This window comes from Artemia franciscana, chromosome 20, assembly GCF_032884065.1.
Source record: "Artemia franciscana chromosome 20, ASM3288406v1, whole genome shotgun sequence".
In the NCBI taxonomy this organism is placed as follows: domain Eukaryota; kingdom Metazoa; phylum Arthropoda; class Branchiopoda; order Anostraca; family Artemiidae; genus Artemia; species Artemia franciscana.
The window spans coordinates 11,804,066-11,831,623 of NC_088882.1; the positions used below are offsets into that span (position 1 = coordinate 11,804,066).

General features: G+C 34.2%; 1 protein-coding gene across 2 annotated transcripts in view; it reads right to left on the reverse strand.

The window, feature by feature from the left end:
- Positions 1-876: 876 nt before the first annotated feature.
- LOC136039762 (steroid receptor seven-up, isoforms B/C-like) overlaps positions 877-27,558 on the reverse strand; it is an 89,950-nt gene continuing 63,268 nt past the window's right edge. For both annotated transcript variants that reach the window (XM_065723621.1, XM_065723620.1), the window contains exons 6-7: positions 4,416-4,573; positions 877-1,081 (exon numbers count right to left, since the gene is read on the reverse strand). In XM_065723621.1, the coding sequence (XP_065579693.1) occupies positions 965-1,081; positions 4,416-4,573 (275 nt within the window). In that variant the 3' untranslated portion in view covers positions 877-964. The remainder of the gene's footprint in view (positions 1,082-4,415; positions 4,574-27,558) is intronic.

Below are 27,558 nucleotides of genomic sequence, written 5' to 3' on the forward strand. Positions count from 1 at the left end.
CGGGGGTACGATTCGGTAGCCTAATGTAAAATACTATACAGCCAAGCCTCTTCACAAGGAATGTGGGAGTAGGGGCTATTATCGGGATATTCCGAAGATGGGGTGGAGCGAAACCAATGACTGGGAACAAACATAAAAAGACGCAAATAGTTGGGGGAATGGGAATAAAGTAGTAGTTGCCCAAGAGCCGGCTGAGACACGTTAATTTATATTTAGCCATACTTGTATCTACTAGAAGTAAATATTTAAACATTCTATAGAGACTTTCCGAGCTTTTTGTAGTTGAAGGGGCTGAGCTTCCCAAGGAAAGTTTTTGAGATTGGGACCCCATATTCTCCCCATATTCAGAAACTATAGTCATAAACAAAGCTAACATTCTGTTTCAGAGGGAATCCAAATTATTCATGGCGGCGGGGGAGAGGAGGCTCAGTTAGTGCATTGTTTGAAATAGCTGTAGCTGTCAAAGTTCCAAATACTTTACAACAAACAAATATCTGAAACAAAATTGTGGTAAGGCGGTTAAAATAAGTTCTGCAGTTTGGAACTATGTTTTTAAGTACAAGCGTAAAGTATGAGCAGGAAACCCAAAGTAATACCAGCCACAATTTGAGTAGCGTAGATTGTGGCGTCTGATTTCAGCAAACTCATTGTTCCGGTGGGTCTATGAGGGCCAGGTATTTACACATGAGTTTGATTCGGCAATAGGTCCGTTTATCACTGAACCTAAAATGTTCAGAGCATCCAAATGAGTTGAGAAGAGCAGGACATGATGGATGTGTTGCAGTGGGAGCCGGTTCCTTCATGTGCCTAACTGTTACGAATCATGGAGATTTCGAGCCTTCCTGCATACTCGTGGGTAAAAGAAATTCAACTTCGTAAAAAATTATCTTTTTAATTCAAATATTCAACAAGTTCCGAATTTCAACAAACAAAAATGAGGTAGTTATAATGGAGCACAAAAAAATTACATAGATGTTAAATAGGGCCAGTTAAAATTAGAACCACTTAACAGCATATCCCGAATGAGGGTTTCAATTGGCGTTTTTCCAACTAATCTCACAAAAAATAGTTGCTCAATCACCTAAAATATATAAAGACATAAGAATATATAAATATAGGTATAAATATAAAATGTAGAATATATTATTTTTAGACCAAGAAATTCTAAAGAAAAAAAGTTCTAAGAGAAGAACAGTAAGTTTTTAAGAACAAAAAAGAATGTGTCAACCAAATTTCCACTACGAAAGTAAAACAGTTCAAAATAGGGATGAAACCTTTTTATTGACAGTAAACAGATATAAAATTTAACTGGATATTTCGAACACATATACAGTGTTCACTGTATATAAACATATAACACTGTATATGTGTTCGAAATATCATAAAAAAGGTTTCATCCCTATTTTGAACTGTTTTACTTTCGTCATGGAAAGGCAGTGTGGTCTTCGAAGTTATCTAAATTTCCATTCTTATTAATAATTGAGAACCGTCTGATTTATCCAACTCCTTTACTCCTCAGTCTTATAGACTATTATTATTTATATATAATTTATTATTATATGATTATGATTATTGTTATTCTATGCGTATACATACATACATACATACATACATATATATATATATATATATATATATATATATATATATATATATATATATATATATATATATATATATATATATATATATATATATATATATATATATATATATATATATATATATATATATATATATAATATATATATATATATATATATATATATATATATATATATATATATATATATATATATATATATATATATATATATATATATATATATATACATACATATATATATATATATATATATATATATATATATATATATATGATGTAAAGTAAGCTTTATCAAATGAAAGTAAAGAGCGACACAAGAACTGAAAAAGAACAGAAATTAGACTGTATATAAGGGTGGCTGTCCTGCTCTTATGCTAAAGTTGGACTTTTTGTTCCAATTCTTTAATAGCGACCATTCAAACACAAAGGCCGTTGAACTGAAAAAAAAAGACGGCCGAAAAAAAAAATACTAGAGTATAATAAAACTTTGATCCATCTCGCTCTTTAGGCTAAAGTTTAAATTTCGTTCTAATTCTTTAAAAACGACGCGTGAAACACAACGGTCGTTTAATTAGAAAAATAAGTAAAGTTTCTTTTTTAAGAGCCAAAAACTTTAGAGTGAAGAGCGAGGTGTTGAGGAGGGAGCAACCCCCCTCACACATGTAATAATTTCTGTTTGTTTCAAGTATTAATGTTGCTCCTTACTTTCAGTTGATTTTTTTTTTTTTTTTTTTTTTTTTATCAAATAGTTCGTGTTAACGAACTATAAGGAGCAACCTGGCTCAATAGTAACCAAAATTCTAAAAAATGGAATTTTGATACCAATAGACATCAAAACAATACGATTTTAATGCTGATTTTAAATATATAGGTTTCACGAAGTTTAGTCTTACCCATTTAAAGTTACGAGAATGAGAAAATTTGCCATATTTTCGAAAAAAGGAGGAAATACTCCCTAAAAGTCATAAAATGTTAATGAGAATCACACCGTCAAATTCAGCCTATTAGAGAACCCCACTGTAGAGGTTTCAAGCTCCTATCTACAAAAATGTGGAATTTTGTATTTTTTGCCCAGAAGAAAGATCACGAATGCGTGTTTAGATGTTTTCTTTTTTTTTCCCAGGGGTGATTGTACCCACCCAGTGGTCTTAGAATGTCACAAGAGGGCTAGTTCTAACAGAAATAAAAAGTTCTAGTGCCCCTTTTAAGTGACCAATAAAAATAGAGGGCAACTAGGCCCCCTCCCACGCTCATTTTTTCCCAAAGTCACCGGATCAAAAGTTTGAGAAAGCTATTTTGTTCAGCATAGTCAAAAAATCTAATAACTATATCTTTGAGGACAACGTAATCCCCCAAAGTCCCCGGGAATGGGGCTGCAAGTTATGAACTTTGCCCTTTGTTTACATATAGTATTGGTTATTGGCCAGTATACAGACGTATTCAGGGGGATTTTTTCTGGTGGTGGGGGGTCAGGAGAGGGGTTTACGAGGGAGGATCTTTCCATGGAGAAATTTATTATAGAGGAAGAAAATTTCCATGAAGGGGGCGCTGGATTTTCCAGCATTATTTAAAAACAATGAGATATTAAATAAAAGACAAGTTTTTTCAACTGAAAGTAAGGGGCAACATTAAAACTTAAAACGAACATAAATTATTACGCATATAAGGGGGTTCGTCCCCTCCTTAATACCTCGCTCTTTACGCTAAAGTATTTTAGTAATTTCAAAAGAGCTATTTATTCTAATTAAACGGCATTTGTGATTCAGGGGTCATTCCTAAGAAATTGGAACAAAATTCGAAGTTTAGTCTAAAGAGCGAGGTATTGACGAGGGGGCAAACCCCCTCATATACGTAATGAAATATGTGAATATAGAAGTTCGTAACGTAAGTTAATTTGTAAGTTACGTAAATTTACTACTATTAAAAACGTTCGTAAATAAAATTAGAAGTTCTAGTGGCCTTTTAAGTAACCAAAAAATGGAGGGCAACCAGGCCCCCCCCCCCCGAATCCCTTTTTCTCAAAATCATCAGGTCGAAACTTTGAGAAAGCCATTTAGCCAAAAAAAATTAATATGCAAATTTCTTTTTAATTATTCATGTACGATGAGCCAAAATCAAAACCTGCATTAATTCAAAACGTTCAAAAATTAACTAGAAAAAGCAAGTTTTTTTAACTGAAAATAAGGAATGACATTAATACTTAAAACGAACAAAAATTATTGCATATAAGAAATTAGTAGAGATGGTAGATGCATTGAAGATGTAAAAAGTGGATTAACCAAGGCCCCAGGGGTCCTTACAGTTGAAAATAAGTTTATAAAATAGTAAAATAAGTCTACGTACAAACATTAGAATATAAGGAGCTATTGACAATGTCAGATGCAATGTCAGCGAAGTCAATGTCAGCCTGCGGAATGGTCTACGAAGAGTTTTAGGTACCCATTTGATTAACCCTATGTCAAATAACAAGCTGAACGAAAAATTTGTTTATATCACATTTTTTAGGGTTATAATGAAAGAGAGGTTGAAATAAGAAGTAACAGAAGACAAATGACGGTTCTATATTATTGAAAATAAGAACAGGAATTGTCAAAAGGCATTAAAAAGCAGTTGGTCGAATCATTCAGTTTAAGAAAAAAAATTCCAAGTGAAAAGTCACAACTTTCACTTTAGTTGACGATTCCTTCAAGACAACGACAAAAAACTGCAAGATAAAGCAAAGAAGAATAAAAGAGAGAAAGAAATGATGGCTCTATAGGATAAGAATTTAGAAAGCGGGGAAGAGATAAAAATAGCAGAAGTGCCTTACTTGAGAGGAAACTGTTCTTAGGGATGGAAGCCTCAAAAGTAGCTTTCCAAATCGAGCTGGCTGATTCGGATATTGGGTTCGGCAGTATTCTTCAAGGGCACATTGTGATTTCTCTTGGAGACTTTCTATATGTGCTACATCCGACAGACCACAAGCATCTAAAAAAAAACATAATGGAAATATTGGTCAACTTGGATGCCGTGTAGAAGAGGACCAAACCTTGTCCCTTACCGGAGTGCTTTAGAATTTATTTACACTGGAATCTTGTCTTTGAATTGACATTGGAAAACTGATCTTTGTTAATTATCTAAGATGGGTATAATATTTTTTCTTATAAAGTGTCGAAACAATTTCCCGGAAAGGATTAATACTCTTCTTACTTCAGAAGGCCAGTTGACTAGCTCTATATCATAATGTACTAAAACACACAATAGGCTATATGCTGAAACACACAAGGAAATTCAAAAAGGACCTATAATTTTCCTTTTCCATCAGAGTAGAGGGATTATATAATCAAATCCTTCAATGTATCTATCTTTGTAATATTCTAATAAAAACTGTTTTAAAGAATGAAGATCAATATTGGTTTTTGGGGGGTCAACGAAAATAGGCTACTGGAAAAAAAAAACTAATACTTCGGTCAGCGCTAAATAAGAAAAACTTATAAGGAAACCTGTTCATATTTTCTGAATGAAAAGGTTAACGAATATAACCACATAAAAACAATCTGATCAAAACAAAAAACGCGGAAAGAAAACAAAAATAACAAATAAAAACCAAAATTGGAAAAAAAATCGAAAGAAAACAAACAAAAAGGAACCTCACTATTGATCTTAATTTCATTGGTTTATTTTTTGTTACGGCAGGCCAATGTGGTTCACAAAATTGCTTTTTTAGTAATTTCCTATGGTGTTTCTCTATCGTATTCATAGATTTGACAACACAACCACTAAAAGAGAGCTATAATATCCCTATTCTGTTTGTCACTAAAACCAAAACCAATCCTTTTTCTTAGACAATTCTTGGTAAATAAAAAATATAGTCTTAAATCAAATTGATGCTACCTTTATCTCTGTTTATCTTAAATAATGAAGAAGCAAATATTCGATAGCTTTCACGACAGCTTGTTGACATGTTAAACATCCAATTTTCTTCAGATAAGCAATCTGACATGTCAACAAACCAGAACAACCAACATTTCATTATTTTATTTTCATATAAAAGCTGGTGAAAAGTCACTTCCCGTTTTATTTCCTCCGCCGGAATCTTATCACGAAATTCGTTTTCAATGTAACAATAAAACTCAATCATTTTCCACTTAAGGACATGATTTGGTTCTTTCTGTCTTCTCTGAGATCCCCGAGGTCCTTGGAAATCGGAACTCTTAATCGAAACTTCATCTGCAAAGAAGACTTCTCCTCTAGGAATTAAAGTCTATCGCGTTTTGGACCGTACTGATCTAATCTTGGCTAGGCGTTGATCAGTCTATTCACTTTATAAATTGAAGTAGAGACCGATCCCATGGGATGCATACAATATGAGGCAGATATCTTGCCTTTGAAACAGATATTCCAGCAAGAAAATTAGCGATTGGAAATCTCATTGAGTTGTAACACTTATGACTTTGAAAAACCGAATCCCCTCCGCGTAAATTCAGAGTTAATTAACTTAATTAATGATGCAAGGAACTCTTTTGCCACCTGCATATTAAATAAGGGAATGGAGACTTACCTGCTAAGAAATATAGAATACAAATTAAGAATGGGAATGTATATATATATATATATATATATATATATATATATATATATATATATATATATATATATATATATATATATATATATATATATATATATATATATATAAATATAAATATATATATTCATAATATAATATATATCATATGACGTGAATAAACCAATTAAGTAGTCATATACCCTTACACAAAATTTCAGAAGTGGAACTGGACGCAGAAAAGTGTTTGAAAGTTAAAGTTGATGAGAATTTTGTGCGTTTTTTTTTGTCTGTCCCTTTTGTTGTTCTTTTCATTTTCTTATACTCCTCTTTAGTGCATTTTTACTGTGCACAGAGGGTAACAATAAATTATTATTATTATACAAAATGTATAAAATAGTATATAAAACAGTTTGTGGTGACGAACTGTAGTAAGGAGCGACCCGGCTCAATAGTAACCAAAACTCTAAAAAAATGGAATTTTGATGCCAATAGTTAGGTTAGGAAAATTTGCCTCATTTTAGAAAATTTGCCTCATTTTAGAAAATAGGGGAAAATATCCCCTAAAAGCCATACGAAAATCACACCATCAGATTCAGCGTATCAGAGAACCTTACTGTCGAAGTTTCAAGTCCCTATCTACAATTACATAAAAAAAAACTAGTTTTTTTAACTGAAAGTAAGGAGCGACATTAAAACTTAAAACGAACAGAAATTACTCCGTATATGAAATGGGTTGTCCCCTCCGCAATCCCTCACTCTTTACGCTAAAGCTTTTAATTGTATTAAAAAGCAGAATTGTGGCAAAGAGTCAAACTTTAGCGTAAAGAGCGAGGGATTGCGGAGGGGACAACCCATTTCATATACGGAGTAATTTCTGTTCGTTTTAAGTTTTAATGTCGCTCCTTACTTTCAGTTAAAAAAACTAGTTTTTTTTTATGTAATTTCTGAACGTTTTTAAATTAATGCATGTTTGATTTTGGCTCTCCACACATAAATTATTAAAATGAAATTTGCATATTAATTCCTTTTTTGGCTAAATGGCTTTCTCTTAGTTTTGATCAGACGATTTTGAGAAATAAGGGATGGGAAAGGAGGCCTAGTTGCCATGCAATTTTTCGGTTACATAAAAAGGCAACTATAAATTTTTATTTTTAACGAATTTTTCTATTAGTAAAAAATATACGTAACTTAAGAATTATCTTACGTAACAAACTTTAATATTCTGTAATTTTTATTATGTATATGAGAGGGTTTGTACCCTCGTCAATACCTCGTTCTTTACACTAAATCGCAAGTTTTGTCCCAATTCTTTAAGAATGACCCCTGAATCAGAAAGGCCGTAGAATGAATAGTTGAAATTACTAAAAATACTATAGCATAAAGAGCGAGGTATTTATCTCTTCCTAAATACCTCGCTCTTTATACTAAAGTATTTTTAGAACCCCTCACATGCGTAATAATCTCTGTTCGTTTTAAGTTTCAATGCTACTCTTTACTTTCAATTGAAAAAAAATTTTCCATGTTTACTTTTTCATTGTTTTTTTATAGTAATTTTAGAAAATCCCGCGCCCTTTTCATTGAATTTCTGTTCCCCCATGACACATTTCTCCATGGAAAGATCCTCCCACATAGCCCCCTCCCCTCAAACCCACCCCCAAAACCAAAAAAAATCCCCTGAAACCGACTGTACACTTCCCAATAACCATTATTATATGTAAACACTGGTCGAAGTTTGTAAGTTGCAGCCCCACCCCCAGGGACTTTGGGGGAGTAGGTCATTCCCAAAGACATAGTTATTATGGTTTTTGACTATGCGGAACAAAATGGCTATCTCAAAATTTTGATCTGTAGACTTTGGAGAAAAAATGAGCGTGGAAGGGGGCCTAGGTGACCTCCAATTTTTTTGGTCACTTAAAAAGGGCACTAGAACTTTTCATTTCCGTTAGAATGAGCCCTCTTGCGACATTCTAGGACCACTTGGTCGATACGATGACCCCTGGGGAAAAGAAAAAAAAAACAAAAAAAAACAAAAAACAAACAAATAAACACGCACCCGTGATTTGTCTTCTGGCAAAAAATACAAAATTCCACATTTTTGTAGATAGGAGCTTGAAACTTCTACAGTAGGGTTCTCTGATACGCTGAATCTGATGGTGTCATTTTCGTTAAGATCCTACGACTTTTAGGGGGTGTTTCCCCCTATTTTCCTAAATAAGGCAAATTTTCTCAGGCTCGTAACTTTTGATGGGTAAGACTAAACTTGATGAAACTTATATATTTAAAATCAGCATTAAAATGCGATTCTTTTGATGTAGCTATTGATATCAAAATTCAATTTTTTAGAGTTTTGGTTACTATTGAGCCGGATCGCTCCTTACTACAGTTCGTTACCACGAACTGTTTGAAAATGTGGAATTTCGTATTTTTTTTGCCAGAAGACAGATCACGGATGCGTGTTTATTTTATTTTATTTCTTCAGGAGTGATCGTATCAACTCAGTGTTCCTAGAATGTCACGAAAGGGGTCATTCTAACGGAAATTAAAAGCTCTAGTGCCCTTTTTAGTGACCAAAAAATGGAAGCCACCTAGGCCCCCTCCCACGCTCATTTTTCCCCAAAGTCACCGGATCAAAATTCTGAGATAGCCATTTTATTCACCATAGTCAAAAAACTTAATAACTATGTCTTGGGGACGACTTACTCCCCCGCAGTCCCCGTGGGAGGGGCTGCAAGTTACAAACTTTGACCTGTGATAACATATAGTAATGGTTACTGGGAAGTGCACAGACGTTTTCAGGGGGATTTTTTTGGTTTGGGGGAGATTTGATGGGGGGGGGGGTTACTTGGGAGGATCTTTTCATGAATAAAATTCTCATGGGGGAAGAGACTTTCAATGGAGGGGGCGCAGGACTTTCTAGCATTATTTAAAAAAAAATGAAAAAATAAATATGAAAACTTTTTCTACTGAAAGTGAGGAGCAGCATTAAAACTTAAAACGAAAAGAAACTATTACGCATATGAGGTATATGGTATATGTAATTACGGTATACGGTATATGTAATACCTCGCTCTTTACGCTAAAGTATTTTTAGTAATTTCAACTATTTATTCTACAGCCTTTGTGATTCAGGGGCCATTCTTAAGGATTTGGGACAAAATTTAAGCTTTAGTGTAAAGAGCGAGGTATCGACGAGGGGTGAGCCCCCTCATATACGCAATAAAAGCATATGAATATAGAAGTTCGCTACGTAAGTTAATTCGTAAGTTACGTATATTTTTTAATTATGAAAACGTTCGTAAAAAATTAAAAGTTATAGTTGCCTTCTTAAGTAATCAAAGAATTGGAGGACAACTAGGCCTCCTCTCTTGCTCCTTTTCCCCCAAAATCTTCCGATTACAACTATGAAAAAGCCATTTAGCCCAAAAGAAATTAATATGCAAATTTCGTTTGAATTATTTATGCGCGGAGACCCAAGATCAAAAAATGCATTAATTTAAAAACGTCCAGAAATTAAACGAAAAAAAAAGTTTTTTTTTAAATGAAAGTAAGGAGCGACATTAAAACTTAAAACGAACAGAAATTACTCCGTAATTGAAAGAGGCTTTTCCTCCTCAATGCCCCGCTCTTTACGCTAAAGTTTTTTACTGTTTTAAAATGTAGAGTTAAGTAAGGCAAAATTTAAAGGCAATTTTTTGGTGCATCCACTAGAGTCAGACTCGGATCTCTCCTTAAGATCCTCAAGAAACTGATATGGTACCACTATTACTAAAAACTCACCGCAGCACCAAGCCATCTGAGGGCAACACAGCTACGCACGCTCCTCCTCCATCCAAATCTATTCAAGGTCTCCCTTTTTACACACTTCCAGGAAGTACCCATTTCCTTTAAATCTTTCTTTATGACGTCCTCCCACCCCAGACGAAGACAACATTCTTTCTGTTTAACTGATTTTAATTATATAAGTTTCATTAAGTTTAGTTTTACCCATCAAAAGTTACGAGCCTGAGAAAATTTGCCTTATTTTAGAAAAAAGGGGGAAACACCCCCTAGAAGTCATAGAATCTTAGCGAAAATAACACCATCAGATTCAACGTATCAGAGAGACCAACTGTAGAAGTTTCAAACTCATATCAACAAAAATGTGGAATTTTGTATTTTTTGCCAGAAGACAGATCACGGATGCGTGTTTATTTGTTTGTTTTCTTTTTTTCCGAGGGGTGATCGTATCGACCTTGTGGTCCTAGAATGTCGCGAGAGCGCTCATTCTAACGGAAATTAAAAGTTCTAGTGCCATTTTAAAGTGAGCAAAAAATTTGGACGATACCTAGGCACCCTCCCAAGCTAATTTTTTTCAAAGTCACCGGATCAAAATTTTGAGAGAGACATTTTCTTCAGCATAGTCGAAAAACCTAACAGTTATGTCTTTCGGAACGAATGAATCTCCCACAGTCCCCTGGGGAGGGGATGAAATTTACAAACCTTGACCGTTGTTTACATATAGTAATGGTTAGTGGGAAGTCTACAGACGTTTTCAGGGGGACGTTTTCGCGTTAAGGAGGAGGAGGAGGTTGGGGGATGGGGGTTATGTGGGAGGATCTTTCCTTGGAAGAATTCATCATGAGGGAAGAGAATTTCCATGAAGGGGTCGCATGATATTCTTGTATTATTTAAAACAAAACAATGAGAAAATAAATTAAAGAAAAGTTTTTTTTTCAGTTGGAAGCAAGGAGCAGGATTAAAACCTAAAACGAACAGAAATTATTACGTATATAAGACGTATATAGACGTATAGTATATATCCACAATACCTCAGTCTTTACGCTGAAGTATTTCTAGTAGTTTCAACTATTTATTCTATGGCCTTTGTGATTCAGGGGTCATTCTTAAAGAATTGGGAAAAAAATCAAGCTTTAGTGTAAAGAGCGAGGTATTGACGAGGGGGAGAACCCCCTGATATACGTAATAAAAATATACAAATATAGAAGTTAGTCACGTGAGTTAATTCGTAAGTTACGTATCCTTATTACTAATAAAAACGTTCGTTTTAATTTCTTTTTAATTATTTATGTGTGATGAGCCAAAATCAAAACATGTATTAATTCAAAAATATTCAGAAATTAAATGAAAAACAAGTTCTTTTAACTGCAAGTAAGGCGCGACATTAAAACTTAAAACGAGCAGAAATTGTTCCATATATGAAAGGGGTTGTCCCCTCCTCAACTCCTTGCTCTTTACGCTAAAGGTTTTTATTGTTTTAAAAAGTAGAGCTGTGAGAAAGAGTCAAACTTTAGCGTAAAGAGCGGGGAGTTGAGGATGGGACAAGCCCTTTCATATACGGAATAATTCCTGATCCTTTTAAGTTTTAATGTCGCTCCTTACTTGCAGTTAAAAAACTTGTTTTTTTTATTTAATTTCATTGTAGCCCTAGAAAACGGAACTGAACCAAATTTTTCAAACAGCCGATTATTTGAAAGACGGTCAGTCACCCAGGCACCCAGAACAATCCGTAGGCAATATCTCTGGAAAACATCTAGCAAATTTTCATCCGAGTGCCAGAGTGCCCATGCTTCAGAGCCATATTTGACCATATTTGTCATCACTGTAGCTTGCAATATTGTAATCTTGGTATGCAAACTTATCTTCCTATTCTTCCAAACTGTGGAAAACACCTTGAGCCTTGGCTATTCTACTTTTAACATCTTCATTGCTCCCGCCATCTTTACTAATAATGCTACCAAGCTAAGTGAAGCTACCCACCCGATCAATCTTTCCGTTACCCAACTTCACCTTTTCATCTTCGCTTATTCCTAGCCTTAGTGACTTAGTCTTTTTAACATTAATTTTCAAACCTATTCTGGCACCCCGAACTCGCAAAACCTCTAAAAGTTCATTCATTTTGCTCACATTTTCATCTAGGATGCTTAAATCATTAGCATAATCCATGTCCAGGAAAGTTTTTCCTCTCCATTTGATTCTGAGGTCTCCCATTTCCTTCCCTGGGCTCCTTAAGACGAAGTCCATCAAAATGGTTCACATAAAGATGGATAGAACAGAACCCTCCTTAATCCCTGATTTAATACAAAACCAACTGCTAACCTCATTTGCTACCTTAACCGCAGCAATGTTATTTCAAGCCGATCATAGTAACGAACTGTAAGTAAGGAACGACGTGGCTTAATAGTAACTGAAACTCTAACAAACGGAATCTTGATACCAATAGATTGAACAGTTCGTGGTAACGAACTGTAGTAAGGAGCGACCCGGCTCAATCGTAACCAAAACTCTAAAAAACGGAACTTTGATATCAATAGCTACATAAAAAGAATCGCATTTTAATGCTGAATTTAAATATATAAGTTTAATCATGTTTACTCTTACCCATCAAAAGTTACGAGCCTGAGAAAATTTGAAAATCACATCATCAGATTCAGCGTATTAGAGAACCCTATTGTAGAAGTTTCAAGCTCCTATCTACAAAAATGTAGAATTTTGTATTTTTTGCCAGAAGGCAGATCACGGATGCGTATTTATTTTTTTTTTTTCAGGGGTGATCGTGGTCCTAGAAATCATGGCCCCCAGTGGTCCTAGAATCTTACGAGAGGACTCATTCTAAAGGAAATGAAAAGTTCTAGTGCCCTTTTTAAGTGACCAAAAAATTGGAGGGCACCTAGGCCCCCTCTCACGCTAATTATTTTCCCAAAGTCAACAAATCAAAATTCTGAGATAGCCATTTTATTCAGCGTAGTAAAAAAACCTTATAACTATGTCTTTGGGGACGACTTAATCCCCACAGTCCCCGTGGGAGGGGCCACAAGTTGCAAACTTTGACCAGTGCTTACATATAGTAATGGTTATTTGGAAGTGTAGAGACGTTTTCAGGGGGATTTTTAGGTTGTAGGGGGGTTGATAAGAGGAGGATATGTTAGGGGAACTTCCCTTGGAGGAATTTGTCATGGGGGAAGAAAATTTTCATGAATGGAGCGCAGGATTTTCTAGCACTATTAAAAAAAAAAGAAAAAATAAATATGAAAAAGTTTTTTTTCAACTGAAAGTAAGGAGAAGCATTAAAACTTAAAACGAACAGAAATTATTACGCATATGATGGACTCACCTCCTCCTAATATCTCGCTCTTTATGCTAAATCATTTTTAGTAATTTCAACTATTTATTCTACGGCTTTTGTGATTCAGGGATTCATTCTTAAGAAATTAGGAAAAATTTAAGCTTTAATGTAAAGAGCGAGGTACTGACGAGAGGGTGAACCCCTTCACATACGTAATAAAAACATGAGAATACAGAAGTTCGTTGCGTAAGCTAATTTGTAAGTTATGTATATCTTATAAAAACATCCGTAAAAAATTAAAAGTTCTAGTTGCCTTTTTAAGTAACCAAAAAATCGGAGGGCAACTAGGCCTCCTCCCCCCGCTCCTTCTTTTCTAAAAATCATTCGATCAAAACTATGAGAAAGCCATTTAGCCAATGAATATGCAAATTTCGCTTTAATTATTCATCTGCGGAGAGCCAAAACCAAAACATGCATTGATTCAAAACGTTCAGAAATTAAATAAAAAAACAAGTTTTTTTTAACGGAAATTAAGGAGCGACATTACAACTTAAAACGAACGGAAATTACTTCGTATATTAAAGGGGCTGCTTCCTCATCAACGCCCCGCTCTTTACTCTAAAGTTTGTTACTGTTTTAAAAAAGTAGAGTTAAGAGAAAGAGTCAAACTTTAGCGTAAAGAGCGGGGCGTTGATGAGGAAGCAGCCCCATTCATATACGAAGTAATTTCTGTTTAAGTTTTAATAGGTTTGAAGTTTTAATAAGTTTTAAGTTTTAATGTCGCTCCTTACTTTCCATTAAAAAGACTTGTTTTTTTTTAATTTAATTTTGTTAAAAGTGGCTCTCAGGAAAAGTGCTAACGTGTCGATTAGGATAAAACTGAATTTTCGTTGTTAAGCAACAAAGGGTCCCCATGAAGACCATTCGAAAGAACATAAAAAATTATGCTAAATGGCAAAATGTAGCTTAAATGTTTCGGTAAAATTGGTGCAAACAGTATTACTGGCTTTCATATAAAGTGAATATACATCTCGATGCCTTTTTGAATGCTGTTTACAAATATAATAGTCGCTTCTACCGCAAATTAAATAAAAAAAACAAGTTTTTTTAACTGAAAGTAAGGAGCCTGACCCTAAAGAGTCAAACCCTAAAGTTTGACTCTTTCTCTCAATTCTTCTTTTTAAAACAGTAAAAAACTTTAGCGTAAAGAGCGGGGCGTTGATGAGGAAGCAGCCTCTTTCATATACGAAGTAATTTCTGTTCGTTTTAAGTTTTAATGTCGCTCCTTACTTTCAGTTAAAAAAACTTTTTTTTTTATTTAATTTCTGAACGTTTTTGAATCAATGCATGTTTTGATTTTGGCTCTCCGCAGAGGAATAATTAAAACGAAATTTGCATTTTTTTTTTTTTTGCTAAATGGCTTTCTCATAATTTTGACAGAATGATTTTGAGAAAAAAAGAGCGGGGGAGGAAGCCTAGTTGCCCTCCGATTTTTTGGTTAATTAAAAAGGCAACTAGAACTTTTAATTTTTTACGAATGTTTTTATTAGTAAAAGATTTACGTAACTTATAAATTAGCTTACGTAAAGAACTTTTGTATTCTCATATTTTTATTAAATATATGAGGGGTTCGCCCCTTGTCAGATCCTAGCTCTTTACACTAAAGCTTAATTTTTGTCCCAATTCATTAAGAATGACCCCGGAATCACAAAAGCCGTAGAATAAATAGTTGAAATTACTAAAAATGCTTTAGCGTAAAGAGCGGGGTATTAGGAGGAGGTGAGCCCCTCATATGGGTAATAATTTCTGTTTGTTTTATGTTTTAATGCTGTTCCTTACTTCCAGCTGAAAGAACTTTTTCATATTTATTTTTCCATTTTTTTTTTTAAATAATGCTAGTAAATCCTGCGCTCCCTTCATGGAGATTTTCTTCCCCCATGACAAATTATCGATGGAAAGTTCCCCCAGCATATCACCCTCTTCTCAACCCTTCCCCCCAACCAAAAAAATCCTCCTGAAAACACCTGTACACTTCCCAATAACCATTACTATATGTAAGCACAGGTCAAAGTTTGTAACTTGTTGCCCCTCCCACGGGGACTGTGGGGGAGTAAGTCGTCCCCAAAGACATAGTTATAAGGTTTATCGACTACGCTGAATAAAATGGGTATCTCAGAATTTTGATTTGTTGACTTTGGTAAAATAATTAGCGTGGGAGGGGGCCTAGGTGCCCTCCAATTTTTTTGGTCACTTAAAAATGACACTAGAACTTTTCATTTCCGTTAGAATGAGCCCTCTTGCAACATTCTAGGACAACTGGGTCGATACGATCACCCCTGGGGAAAAAAAACAAACAAAACAAATAAACACGCATCCGTGATCTGCCTTCTGTCAAAAAATACAAAATTCCACATTTTTGTAGATAGGAGCTTGAAACTTCTACAGTAGGGTTCTCTGATACGCTGAATCTAATGGTGTGATTTTCGTTAATATTCTATGACTTCTAGGGGGCATTTCCTCCTATTTTCTAAAACAACGCAAATTTTCTCAGGCTTGTAACTTTTGATGGGTAAGACTAAACTTGATGAAACTTATATATTTAAAATCAGTATTAAAATGCGATTCTTTTGATGTAGGTATTGGTATCAAAATTCCATTTTTTAGAGTTTTGGTTACTATTGAGTTCGTTACCACGAACTGTTTGATTCAGATTTAAGCACTTTTTGACCTCTTAAAAATGACCTAGATATGGGGTATAAAAAATCTGTAATAGTTTAGAAACAAATTTGAGCTATATATTTGCACATCAGGGGGGTGGGGGTAAAGCATAGCATATATTAAATACGTAAACTAACCATTGCTGTAATTTTTTTTATGTGTTTGTGCACATCAAATTTTAATGAGAAGAGAAATCACCAGTGCAACAGCACAAACACATAAAAAAGAAGCAACGGTTAGTTTACGTATTTAATATATGCTATGCTTTATCCCCACCCCCGTGATGTGCAAATATATAGCCTAAATTTGTTTCTAAACTATTACAGATTTGTAATGACCCCATATATAGGACATTTTTAAGAGGTTAAGAGCTCAAAAAGTGCTTAAATCTGAATTTGCGGTAGAGGCGATTATTATATTTTTAAAGAGCATAAAAAAGGCATCGAGTGGTATATTCACTTTATGTGAAAGCCAGTAACACTGTTTGCACCAATTTTGCCAATGTTTCTTCTTAAGGAATAGTATGATTTTGTCTTTCAGATCACGTAGCGCTTTACTGAAAGCATTTCAGAGTTCAATATACGTAGCCAACTGGTACTTGAAACTTTATCCAAGTGTAGCAAGCACAAAAAAGGAAGGTATATAAGAAATATAGGAAATTACGAGTTGAATTTGAATAAAACTTGAAACCTCAGAATCTTGAAAATTTATTGAGATCCCAGTTTTGGGGTTAGTATGAAGTAAGCCGAAAACAATCATAAGAATTTGTGATGGCAAGATTTTCTGCCATTTATATGACTTTTTGGTTACAAAAGCAACATTTTTCAAATGAATCATTATTAATACGAATTAGCAAAAATGTAGCCGGTGGGATATGTATTTCTTGAAATTTAGGAGGATTTTTTTTTGTTTTTTATTCAAAATAATTTTTCAAATTTAGTACTGCAATGTAAACAATTACATTGTAAACAGTAAATATTCTAAACGATACTTTTTCGAATTTTCAAATAAAGTATAAACACCAGCAAAAAAGCCCCTAAGAAAATTTATGCATAACGAATTGAAAAAAAAAATATTTTGGCATTTCAGGCAGACCTAAAGGAATCACCTTCTTCGGGCATACTTTTCAGTTCTTAATTTATAAAACTTACTAAACTTCATACTTTAGCAAAGAAAAAGGAGTTTCTAAAACGGAAGCTCTTATCATGTTTAGATAGAAAAAAAGATAATTTATAAGGACAAATAGTAAAATTAAATTTTAAATATCATTTTTTTCAAACAAAATTAAGAAGCAGCATTACAATTTAAAGCAAGCTCCTATATAATATGGGAATTGCTACCGCTCCCCGGGTATCCACCATATGGATAATATGGGGGTAAAGTTCATTTGTGACGCAAACAAATGTTATATTGAGATTCAGAATGCAATTCTGGGTGTATATTTGCACATTACGGGGGTGGGGTTATATACTCTATAAACATATAGGTTCTAAGAAATTCATGAATTTCTTAGAAAAACTGGAAAAACAAGGAAAGAGGTGGAGATAATGGTTTTCCCCTGAAAATGTGTTAACATTAATTATTCTGCCTATTACTGATTAAGAATTGTTTTCTTAGCATATTTCTTTATGTTACAACCACAGAAGAGAGAATAATGAGGACTACTTTCCTTAGACAGTGAACCAACAAAACCTATTTGAATATTTCTGCCCTAATTCTGAGGGCCGTCTTCAGCAAATAAAATAATAAACAATAAAAGACTTAAAATAAAGCTCTCGGCTAAAAATACACTATTTTTTAAATAGCCTTGGCATCATTACTTCTTAAAGAAAAGTTCAGTCACGACTATGTGATAAAAGCTAACATTTTACAAGCTAAAAAGGTTCATTCATTGAACTAACTGTATTTATTAAAAATTGGAATACTGAACTAGTACTGAACTAGTTTTCAAGGCTACAACACATAAACTAACCGGATTATCTTTTCACATTGTTCATGATCTGAGCTAGCTACTACTTTGAATTAAATGTGTTGTTACGAAGTAACTTGCAATTACTGAAATAAGTTTTGCGAATTGGGACTGAAATTTTTTGGAGGATTATTTATTGTGGAATTGACAAATTGTAGGCCCTCTTTGGGGAAGTGCACTGCTCAGTGATACGCAGGAGTCTTTTAGGCCGACTTTACACAGGTTGGATTGGAATACACTTGGAAGCAATAGGGAGGCTCGGTTCTCACTTAAAGGTAAGTCTTTTTGCTCTGTTTATCGACTTCTAAAAATGAGATACTGTTAATGATGCAGCGTTTCAAGCAATTTGATGTTGCGCTAGCTAAATTCAAGAACTACCCCCTATGGCCCATGAAAATTATGCAAATAGGAAAGGATTCACATAGAAAGCCAACTTATCTGGTCTTTTGTTACGGTAGTCACGATGAATTTAGGTTAATAGATGCGAATCTTCAAGAATACAACCTAAAACGAAAGATTCATCCACGCCTGCTGTCAAAAAAGCAATTGTGGAACTTGGTAATACCCCTAAAATTTATGAAACTCTTTCTAAGACTTTTTTAGCCCTGAAAGCAAATGATAAATTAGGGTCTAACGCAGTCAAACAGTTCGTGGTAACGAACTGTATTAAGGAGCGACCCGGCTCAATAGTAACCGAAACTCTAAAAAACGGAATTTTGTACAATAGTTACATCAAAAGAATTGCATTTTAATGCTGATTTTAAATATATAAGTTTCATCAAGATCAGTATACCCATCACAAGTTACGAGCCTGAGAAAATTTGCCTTGTTTTAGAAAATAGGGGGAAACACCCTCTAAAAGTCATACAATTTTAACGAAAATCACACCAACAGATTCAGCGTGTCACAGAACCTTATTGTAGAAGTTTCAAGCTCCTATCTACAAATATGTGGAATTTCGCATTTTTTGCCAGAAGACAGATCATGGATGCGTGTTTATTTTTTTATTTATTTTTTTTCCCAGGGGTGATAGTATCAACTCAGTCGTCCTAGAATGCCGCGAGAGGGCTCATTCTAACGGAAATTAAAAGTTCTAGTGCCCGATTCAAGTGACCGAAAAAATTGGAGGGCCCCTAGGCCCCCTCCCACGCTTATTTTTCCCCAAAGTCATCGGATCAAAATTCCGAGATAGCCATTTTATTAACCATAGTCAAAAAATCTAATAACTATGTCTTTAGGGACGACTTTCTCCCTGCAGTCCCCGTGGGAAGGGCTGCAAGTTACAAACTTTGACCTGTGTTTACATATAGTAATGGTTACTGGGAAGTGTACAGACGTTTTTAGGGGATTTTTTTTGGTTTAGGGGGGAGAGTTGAGGGGGAGGGGTTACGTGGGAGGACATTTCCATGGAGAAACTTCTCATGGGGGAAGAGAATTTAAATGAAGGGGGCGCAGATTTTTCTAGCATTATTTGAAAAAACAATGTCAAAATAAATATAAAAATCTTTTTCTACTGAAAGTACGGAGTAGCATTAAAATTTAAAACGAACAAAAATTATTACACATATGAGGGGTTTACCCCCTCGTTATAACTCACTCTTTACGCGAAAGTATTTTTAGTAATTTCAACTATTTATTCTACGGCCTTTGTGATTCAGAGGTCATTCTTAAGGTAATTGGGACAAAATTTAAGCTTTAATGTAAGGAGCGAGGGTTGAACCCCCTCGTCGCAATAAAACATACGAATATAGAAGTTCGTTACGTAAGTTAATTCGCAAGTTACGTATATTTTTTACCAATGAAAAGTTTGTAAAAAATTAAAAGTTTTAGTTGCTTTTTTAAGTAATCAAAACATTGGAGGGCAACTAGGCCTCCTCCCTTGCTCAGTTTTCTCAAAATCTTCCGATTAATTGCAATTAATTAATATGCAAATTTTGTTTTAATTATTTATGTGCGGAGAGCCAAGATCAAAGCATGCATTAATTCAAAAACACCCAGAAATTAAATAAAAAAAACAAGTTTTTTAAATGAAAGTAAGGAGCAACATTGAAACTTGAAACGAACAGAAATTACTCCGTATATGAAAGGGGATTTTCCTCCTCAACGCCCCGCTCTTTACGCTTAAGTTTCTTCCTGTTTTAAAAATAGAGTTAAGAGAAAGAGTCAAACTTTAGCGTCAAGAGCGGGGCGTTGAGAAAGAGTCAAAGCTTAGCGTTCTATAATTTCTGTTCGTCTTAAGTTTTAAGAATTAAATAAAAAAACAAGTTTTTTTAACTGAAAGTAAGGAGCGACATTAAAACTTAAAACGCACAGAAATTACTTCGTATATGAAAGAGGCTGCTTCCTCATCAACGCCCCGCTCTTTACGCTAAAGTTTGACTCTTTCTCTCAATTCTTCTTTTTAAAACAGTAAAAAACTTTAGCGTAAAGAGCGGGGCGTTGATGAGGAAGCAGCCTCTTTCATATACGAAGTAATTTCTGTGCGTTTTAAGTTTTAATGTCGCTCCTTACTTTCAGTTAAAAAAACTTGTTTTTTTATTTAATTTCTGAACGTTTTTGAATCAATGCATGTTTTGATTTTGGCTCTCCGCAGAGGAATAATCAAAACGAAATTTGCATATTTTTTTTTTGGCTCAATGGCTTTCTCATAATTTTGAGCGAATGATTTTGAGAAAAAAGAGCGGGGGACGAAGCCTAGTTGCCCCCCAATTTTTTGGTTAATTAAAAAGGCAACTAGAACTTTTCATTTCCATTAGAATGAGCCCTCTTGCAACATTCTAGGACAACTGGGTCGATACGATCACCCCTGGGAAAAAGAAAAAAAAACAACAAAAAAACAAAAAAACAAAAAAACAAAAAAACAAATAAACACGCATCCGTGATCTGCCTTCTGGCAAAAAATGCAAAATTCCACATTTTTGTAGATAGGAGCTCGAAACTTCTACAGTAGGGTTCTCTGATACGCTGAATATGATGGTGTGATTTTCGTTAACATTCTATGACTTTTAGGGGGCGTTTCCCCCTATTTTCTAAAATAACGCAAATTTTCTCAGGCTCGTAACTTTTGATGGGTACAACTAAACTTGATGAAACTTATATATTTAAAACCAGCATTAAAATGCGATTCTTTTGATGTAGCTATTGGTATCAAAATTCCATTTTTTAGAGTTTTGGTTACTATTGAGCCGGGTCGCTCCTTACTACAGTTCGTTACCACGAACTGTTTGATAAGTTCTTTAGTCGTTTTATTACTTATTTTTTCTTTAGTTATTAGTTATTAGTTCTTTAGTCGTTTAATAAGTTCTTGAGTCGTTTTGATTTAAGTTCGTTTTAAGAATAAGTTCTGTTCGTTTTAATATCGCTCCTTAATTTCAGTTAAAAAAAACTTGATTTTTTATTTAATTTCTGAATATTTTTGTATTAATGCAGGTTTTGATTTTGGCTCAAGGTACATGAATAATTAAAATAAAATTTACATATTAATTTTTCTTTTTTTGGCTAAAGGGCTTTCTCAAAGTTTTGATTGGACGGTTTTGAGAAAAAATAGGCGGGGGAGGGGGCCTGGTTGCCCTCCAGGTTTTTGGTCACTTAAAAAAGCCACTGGAACTTTTGATTTTTATTTACGAACGTTTTTATTAGTAATAAACTTACGTAACAAACTTCTATATTCGTATATTCTTATTACGAATATGAGGGGATTCACCCCCTCGTCAATACCTAGCTCTCTACACTAAAGGTCTAATTTGTTACAAATTCAGACCCCCGAGTCACAAAGGCCGTTTAATTAGAATAAATAGCTCTTTTAAAGTTGTTAAAAATACTTTAGTGTAAAGAGTGAGGTGTTGAGGAGGGGACGAAACACCTCATATACATAAGAACTTCTGTTTGTTCAACGTTTTAGTTGTTCCTTACTTTCAGTTGAAAAAACTTGTTTTTTTATAAATTTAATTTCTGAATCTTTTTAAATTAATGCAGGTTTTGTTTTTGGCTCACCGTACATGAGTAATTAAAACGAAATTTGCATATTAATTTTACTTTTTTGGCTACATAGTTTTCTCAAGGTTTTGATCATACGATTTTGAGAAAAAGGGGCAGTGAAGGGGATCTAGTTGCCCTCCAATGTTTTTGGTTACTTGAAAAGTCCACAAAAACTTTAAATTTTATTTTAAGAACGTTTTTGTGTTAGTAATAAATATTCATAGCTTACAAATTAACTTACGCAATAGACTTCTATATTCGTGTAGTTTTATTATTTATATGAGGGGGTTCACCCCCTCGTCAATACCTCGGTCTTTACAAAAAGTTCGAACTTTGTTCCATTTTTTTTAATGACCCCTGAATCACAAAGAACGTTTAATTAGAATAAATAGCTCTTTTAAAATAACTAAAAATACTTTAGCGTAAGGAATTGAGGAATTGAGAAGATGACGAACCCCCTCATATCCATAATAATTTCTCTTCGTTTTAAGTTTTGATTTTACTCCTTACTTTCAGTTAAAAAAACTTGTTTTTTATTTAATTTCTTATTGTTTTTAAATAATACTGGAGAATTCAGTGCCCCCTTCATGGAAATTATCTTCCCCATGATAAATCCCTCCATAAAAAGATCCTCTCACGTATCCCCATGGAAACGTTTGTATACTTGCCAATAACCAATACTATATGTAAACAATGGGCAAAGTTCATAACTTGTAGCCCTTTCCAAGGGAACTGTTGGGGATAAGTCGTCCTCAGATACATAGCTATTAGATTTTTTGACTATGCTGAATAAAATGGCTATCTTGAAATTTTGATCCGATGACTTTGGGAAAAAATGAGCGGAGGAGGTCACCTAGCTACCCTCCAACATTTTGGTCACTTAAAAAGGGCACTAGAACTTTTTATTTCCGTTGGAATGAGCTCTCTCACGACTTTCTAGTATCACTGGATTAATACAATCATCCCAAGAAAAGAAAACATATAAACAAAGAAACACGCATCCGTGAACTTTCTTCTGGCAAAAAAACACAAAATTTCACATTTTTGCAGATAGGAACTTAAACCTTCTATAGTAGGGTTCTCTGATACGCTGAATCTGATGGTGTGATTTTCAGTAAGATTCTATGAATTTTAGAGGGTGTTTCAGCCCTTTTTCAAAAATAAGGCAAATGTTCCCAGGCTCGTACCTTTTTTTGGGTAAGACCGAATTTGATGAAACTTATATATTTAAGATCAGCGTAAGAATATGATTCATTAGATGCATATATTAGTATCAAAATTCCGTTTTTTTAGAGTTTCAGTTACTATTGCCCCAGCTCGATGCTTATTACAGTTCGTTACCACGAACTGTTTGATAAGTTTCATTAACTTTAGTGTTACTGATTAAAGGGTACGAGCCTGAGAAAAATTGCTTGATTTTTGAAAAAGGGAAAACATCCCCTAAAAGTATTAGAATCTTAATGAAAATCACACCACAGGTACCTACCCTACCGCACCTACACCAAACGTACGTACCAACGCTACGTACTGGTTTCAAGCTTTTATCTACAAAAATGTTAAATTTTGTATATTTCTCCAGAACAAAGATCACGGATGCACGTTGACCCAGTAGTCCTAGAATATTTTTAGAGGGCTTATTCGAAAGGAAATTAAAAGTTCCAGTGCTTTTTTTAAGTGACCAAAAAGATTGGAGGACAACCTGATCTCCTCCCTCACCCCTTTTGTCCCAAACACGTCCGGTCAAAATTTTGAGACAGTTATTTTGCTCATCATAGTTGAAAGGCCCAATAACTATACCTTTGGATATAACATGACCCCCTCACCCCAGAAACCTACGGAAAAGGTCTTTAAGTCACAAGATGTGCCATTTTTCACACATAGTATTTGTTATTGTAAAGTATGTATACATTTTCGGGTGGGATAGCAAATTTGTTCATGGACTTTTTCCACGGGGGAGTTTTCTATGGAGAGGGAAGTTTCCAGGGGTGAACTTGTCAGGTTAAATTATACACTGGGGTACTTTTGAAGAATTCCTATACAAAATTCTTTTTAAACGTCTTGCTTTCTCTTTTCCGTCTCAATTCCATCTCAGGGCAAATTTCACCGGGATTTTATTGTCTAGAGGATATTTCTGTGGCGAGGGGCATTTCTCTGTGGAGGTGGCGCCATATTTTTTGGCATTACTTAAAAACGATCAGAAATTAAATTAAAAAACAAGTTTTCTCAACTGAAAGTAAGAATGCCGAATTGAATTGTGTCTGTCCTTAAATAGTATTTAATTTAATATTCATGTTTAGATGAGTACTCAGCAGTGGCGTTTTCACACTTTATTTCCTAGTTGGATTTTTGTTTAAATATTGCGCAAGGTCATTTTGGTGTTTCTTTCTCTTTATGTTGCATTTCTTGTTTGTCTTTTGTTTTTTCCTTTACATATTCCTTTGTGCGATTTTAATGTTTGTAAAGAGGGAAAAAATGAAAATTTATTTTATATAAAATCTGTTATTCTCTTTTAGTTTTTATTCTTTGCTTTCCGTTGCGCACATAAACTTGTTGTTTCTACAGGCCAATTTCTTTTCTCGTTTCCTTTTCTCTATTTTATTTGTTCTGTTTTAGGTTATTTTGTGTGCAGTACTTGCCGTGCAAAAAGTTTTTCAATAAACAAAATGCATTCTCAAGCAACATTTCTAGTCTAAACTTTCATATTATAAAATTGTCAAATGACTAGTTTTAACAATATAAATGTTCAAATTTTAGCAAGTTATTTGCCATCTATTTCTTTAATTATATAGATTTCATTTAATTAAACAATTCTTTGGCACATGTATGGTTCCGGTATTCATTAGGTTAAGTTACATGCAATCCTACGACCTTTTGGTTAACTTCCTTTTTGTAGGGTTTCTTTAACGGTAACTGAAATACCAATTCTTTGGAAAATTTTTATCTTTTGTTAGGTTTCATGAAATTAAATACACGGACTTCTCGTGAAACGAGTTACGTACTCACTTGAGGAAAAGAGAATCAATATATATATATATATATATATATATATATATATATATATATATATATATATATATATATATATATATATATATATATATATTTATATATATATATATATATATATATATATATATATATATATATATATATATATATATATATATATATATATATATATATATATATCTGGCACGTAGGCAGGGGGGGGCCTTTGGGACCGGGCTCCCTCCCCAAAAATTTTGTGAAATGTTTAACTTCCCCATGGTTTCTTGGGATTTCTGGCAAAAATAGGACATTTATTAAGAATCTAGATACATGTGTGAAGCCTTTTTTGGGCGATTTTACAGCATACAATTATCCGGTCAAGTCACTGCCCAATTATTAATCCATTTTCTGTCTAACTTTTTACCCTCTTTGAAGTAATTAGCAATTGTGCTTTTTTTTTTTTTTTTTTTTTTTTTTTTTTTTTTTTTTTTTTTGTAAAGAGAGTTTGCTTTCCACAGCAAAATAAAATTATCCTTGATAATAGGGCGTTTATCCCCCTTTCCAGGATAAAGTAAAGCTTTTAATGGATCAATTTTGGAAACTATCATTTTTCATTAAAATCTACGTTTTTGCAATAGAAGAACTACCCCCACAGCACCCATATTGCACTGTTAACCCTAAAATTTCCCTTTCAGTTAGACTTAATAGATTAATCACTGGTTCTAAATCGCTATGAACATAACCTGAGCCTAAAACGTACTTTTGAGGCTTCAGTCTTCTTCTCCCCATCCGCCACAATACTACAGATTAAAGATAATCTGAAATTTCCGATTTCAGATTTTTGCATAACTAAAATTTGCATAACTAAGATTTTTTGCATAACTAAAGAAAAGTACTACTTTATATCTGCTGTTTCGAAGGTTTTGGGCCCCCCTCCCCCGAAAAAAAATCCTGCGTACGTGCCTGACATATATATATATATATATATATATATATATATATATATATATATATATATATATATATATATATATATATATATATATATATATATATATATATATATATATATATATATATATATATATATTCATCTCGTCTTATCTTATTATCTTATTGCTATGAGCTCAAAAAAAGACATTTGGCCTACATATTAGGTTCATTATAAAATTTAAAAAATTAAACTCTAAAGCAATTTTCGTCCTGTGAAATGTAACTTTCGTCTTTGCCTCCTTATCAAATGACATGATGTAGGGAATATTGCGACAAATATAGAAGAATATTGACGAATGAAACCAAATTTATTCTTGCACCGTTTTAAAATATTGTAAAACTAAGGTTTGCAACAGTATAGGCATATACTCTAAATTAAATAAAAAAAGAAGTTTTTTAACTGAAAGTAAGGAGCGACATTAAAACTTAAAACGAACAGAAATTATTCCACATATGAAAGGAGTTTTTCCTCCTCAGCGCCCCGCTCTTTACGCTAAAGTTTGACCGTTTCTCTTAACTCTACTTTTTAAAACAGTAAAAATCTTTAGCGTAAAGAGCGGGGCGTTGAGGAGGAAAAGCCCCTTTCATATACGGAGTAATTTCTGTTCGTATCAAGTTTCAATGTTGCTCCTTACTTTCATTTAAAAAACTTTTTTTTTTATTTAACTTCTGGGCGTTTTTGAATTAATGCATGTTTTGATTTTGGCTCTCCGCTCATAAATATTTAAAACGAAATTTGCATTTTTTTTTTTTTTTTTTTTTTGGCTAAATGGCTTTCTAATAGCTTTAATCGGAAGATTTTGAGAAAAAAGGAGCGGGGGAAGAGACCCAGTAGGCCAATTTGGAGGGCCTCCAAATTGGAGGCCCTGCAATTTGTTGATCAAGGAGGCACACTCGTGCCTCTATAAAGAGGCGACACACGACAATGTTAAGCGATCTTCGGTTCCAGTGGTCGCAGACGGATGGGGAGGGATGCATTTCGTAGCCTGAGCTTCAACTAAGAAACCTGCAAAATTTCATCCCCCTCCAACTTTTTCTTCATGGGGAAAATCTGGCCGAAAGTTTCGACCTGTCAACCCAAGCCCCCCTTTAACGTTGTCCGATCGGGCTGAAATTCACAAGTTAAGGTTCCCTAGGGCCCAGGAGCTTATCCGCGAAATTTCAGCTTGATCCGATAACTCCTTCCCTGTTTTCCAGAAACCACGCATAGCCACTTAAAATTCATTTACTTTTTTTTCCTAGACGCCTACAGGTCACATCCTACATCGGATCTGGGTGTACGAAGACTCATTCGATGCGGAATTCTCCGAGTAAGTGCCCATGAAAGTTTCGTAGGAAAATCTTAACCCCCCGAAAGTTTCGACCCTCCAACCCCCCCACCCCTTTTAACGTTGTCTGATCGGGCTGAAATTCACAAGTTAAGGTCCCCTAGGGCCCAGAAGCTTATCCGCGAAATTTCAGCTTGATCCGATAACTCCTTCCCTGTTTTCCAGAAACCACGCATAGCCACTTAAAATTCATTTACTTTTTTTTCCTAGACGCCTACAGGTCACATCCGACATCGGATCTGGGTGTACGAAGACTCATTCGATGCGGAATTCTCCGAGTAAGTGCCCATGAAAGTTTCGTAGGAAAATCTTAACCCCCCGAAAGTTTCGACCCTCCAACCCCCCCACCCCTTTTAACGTTGTCTG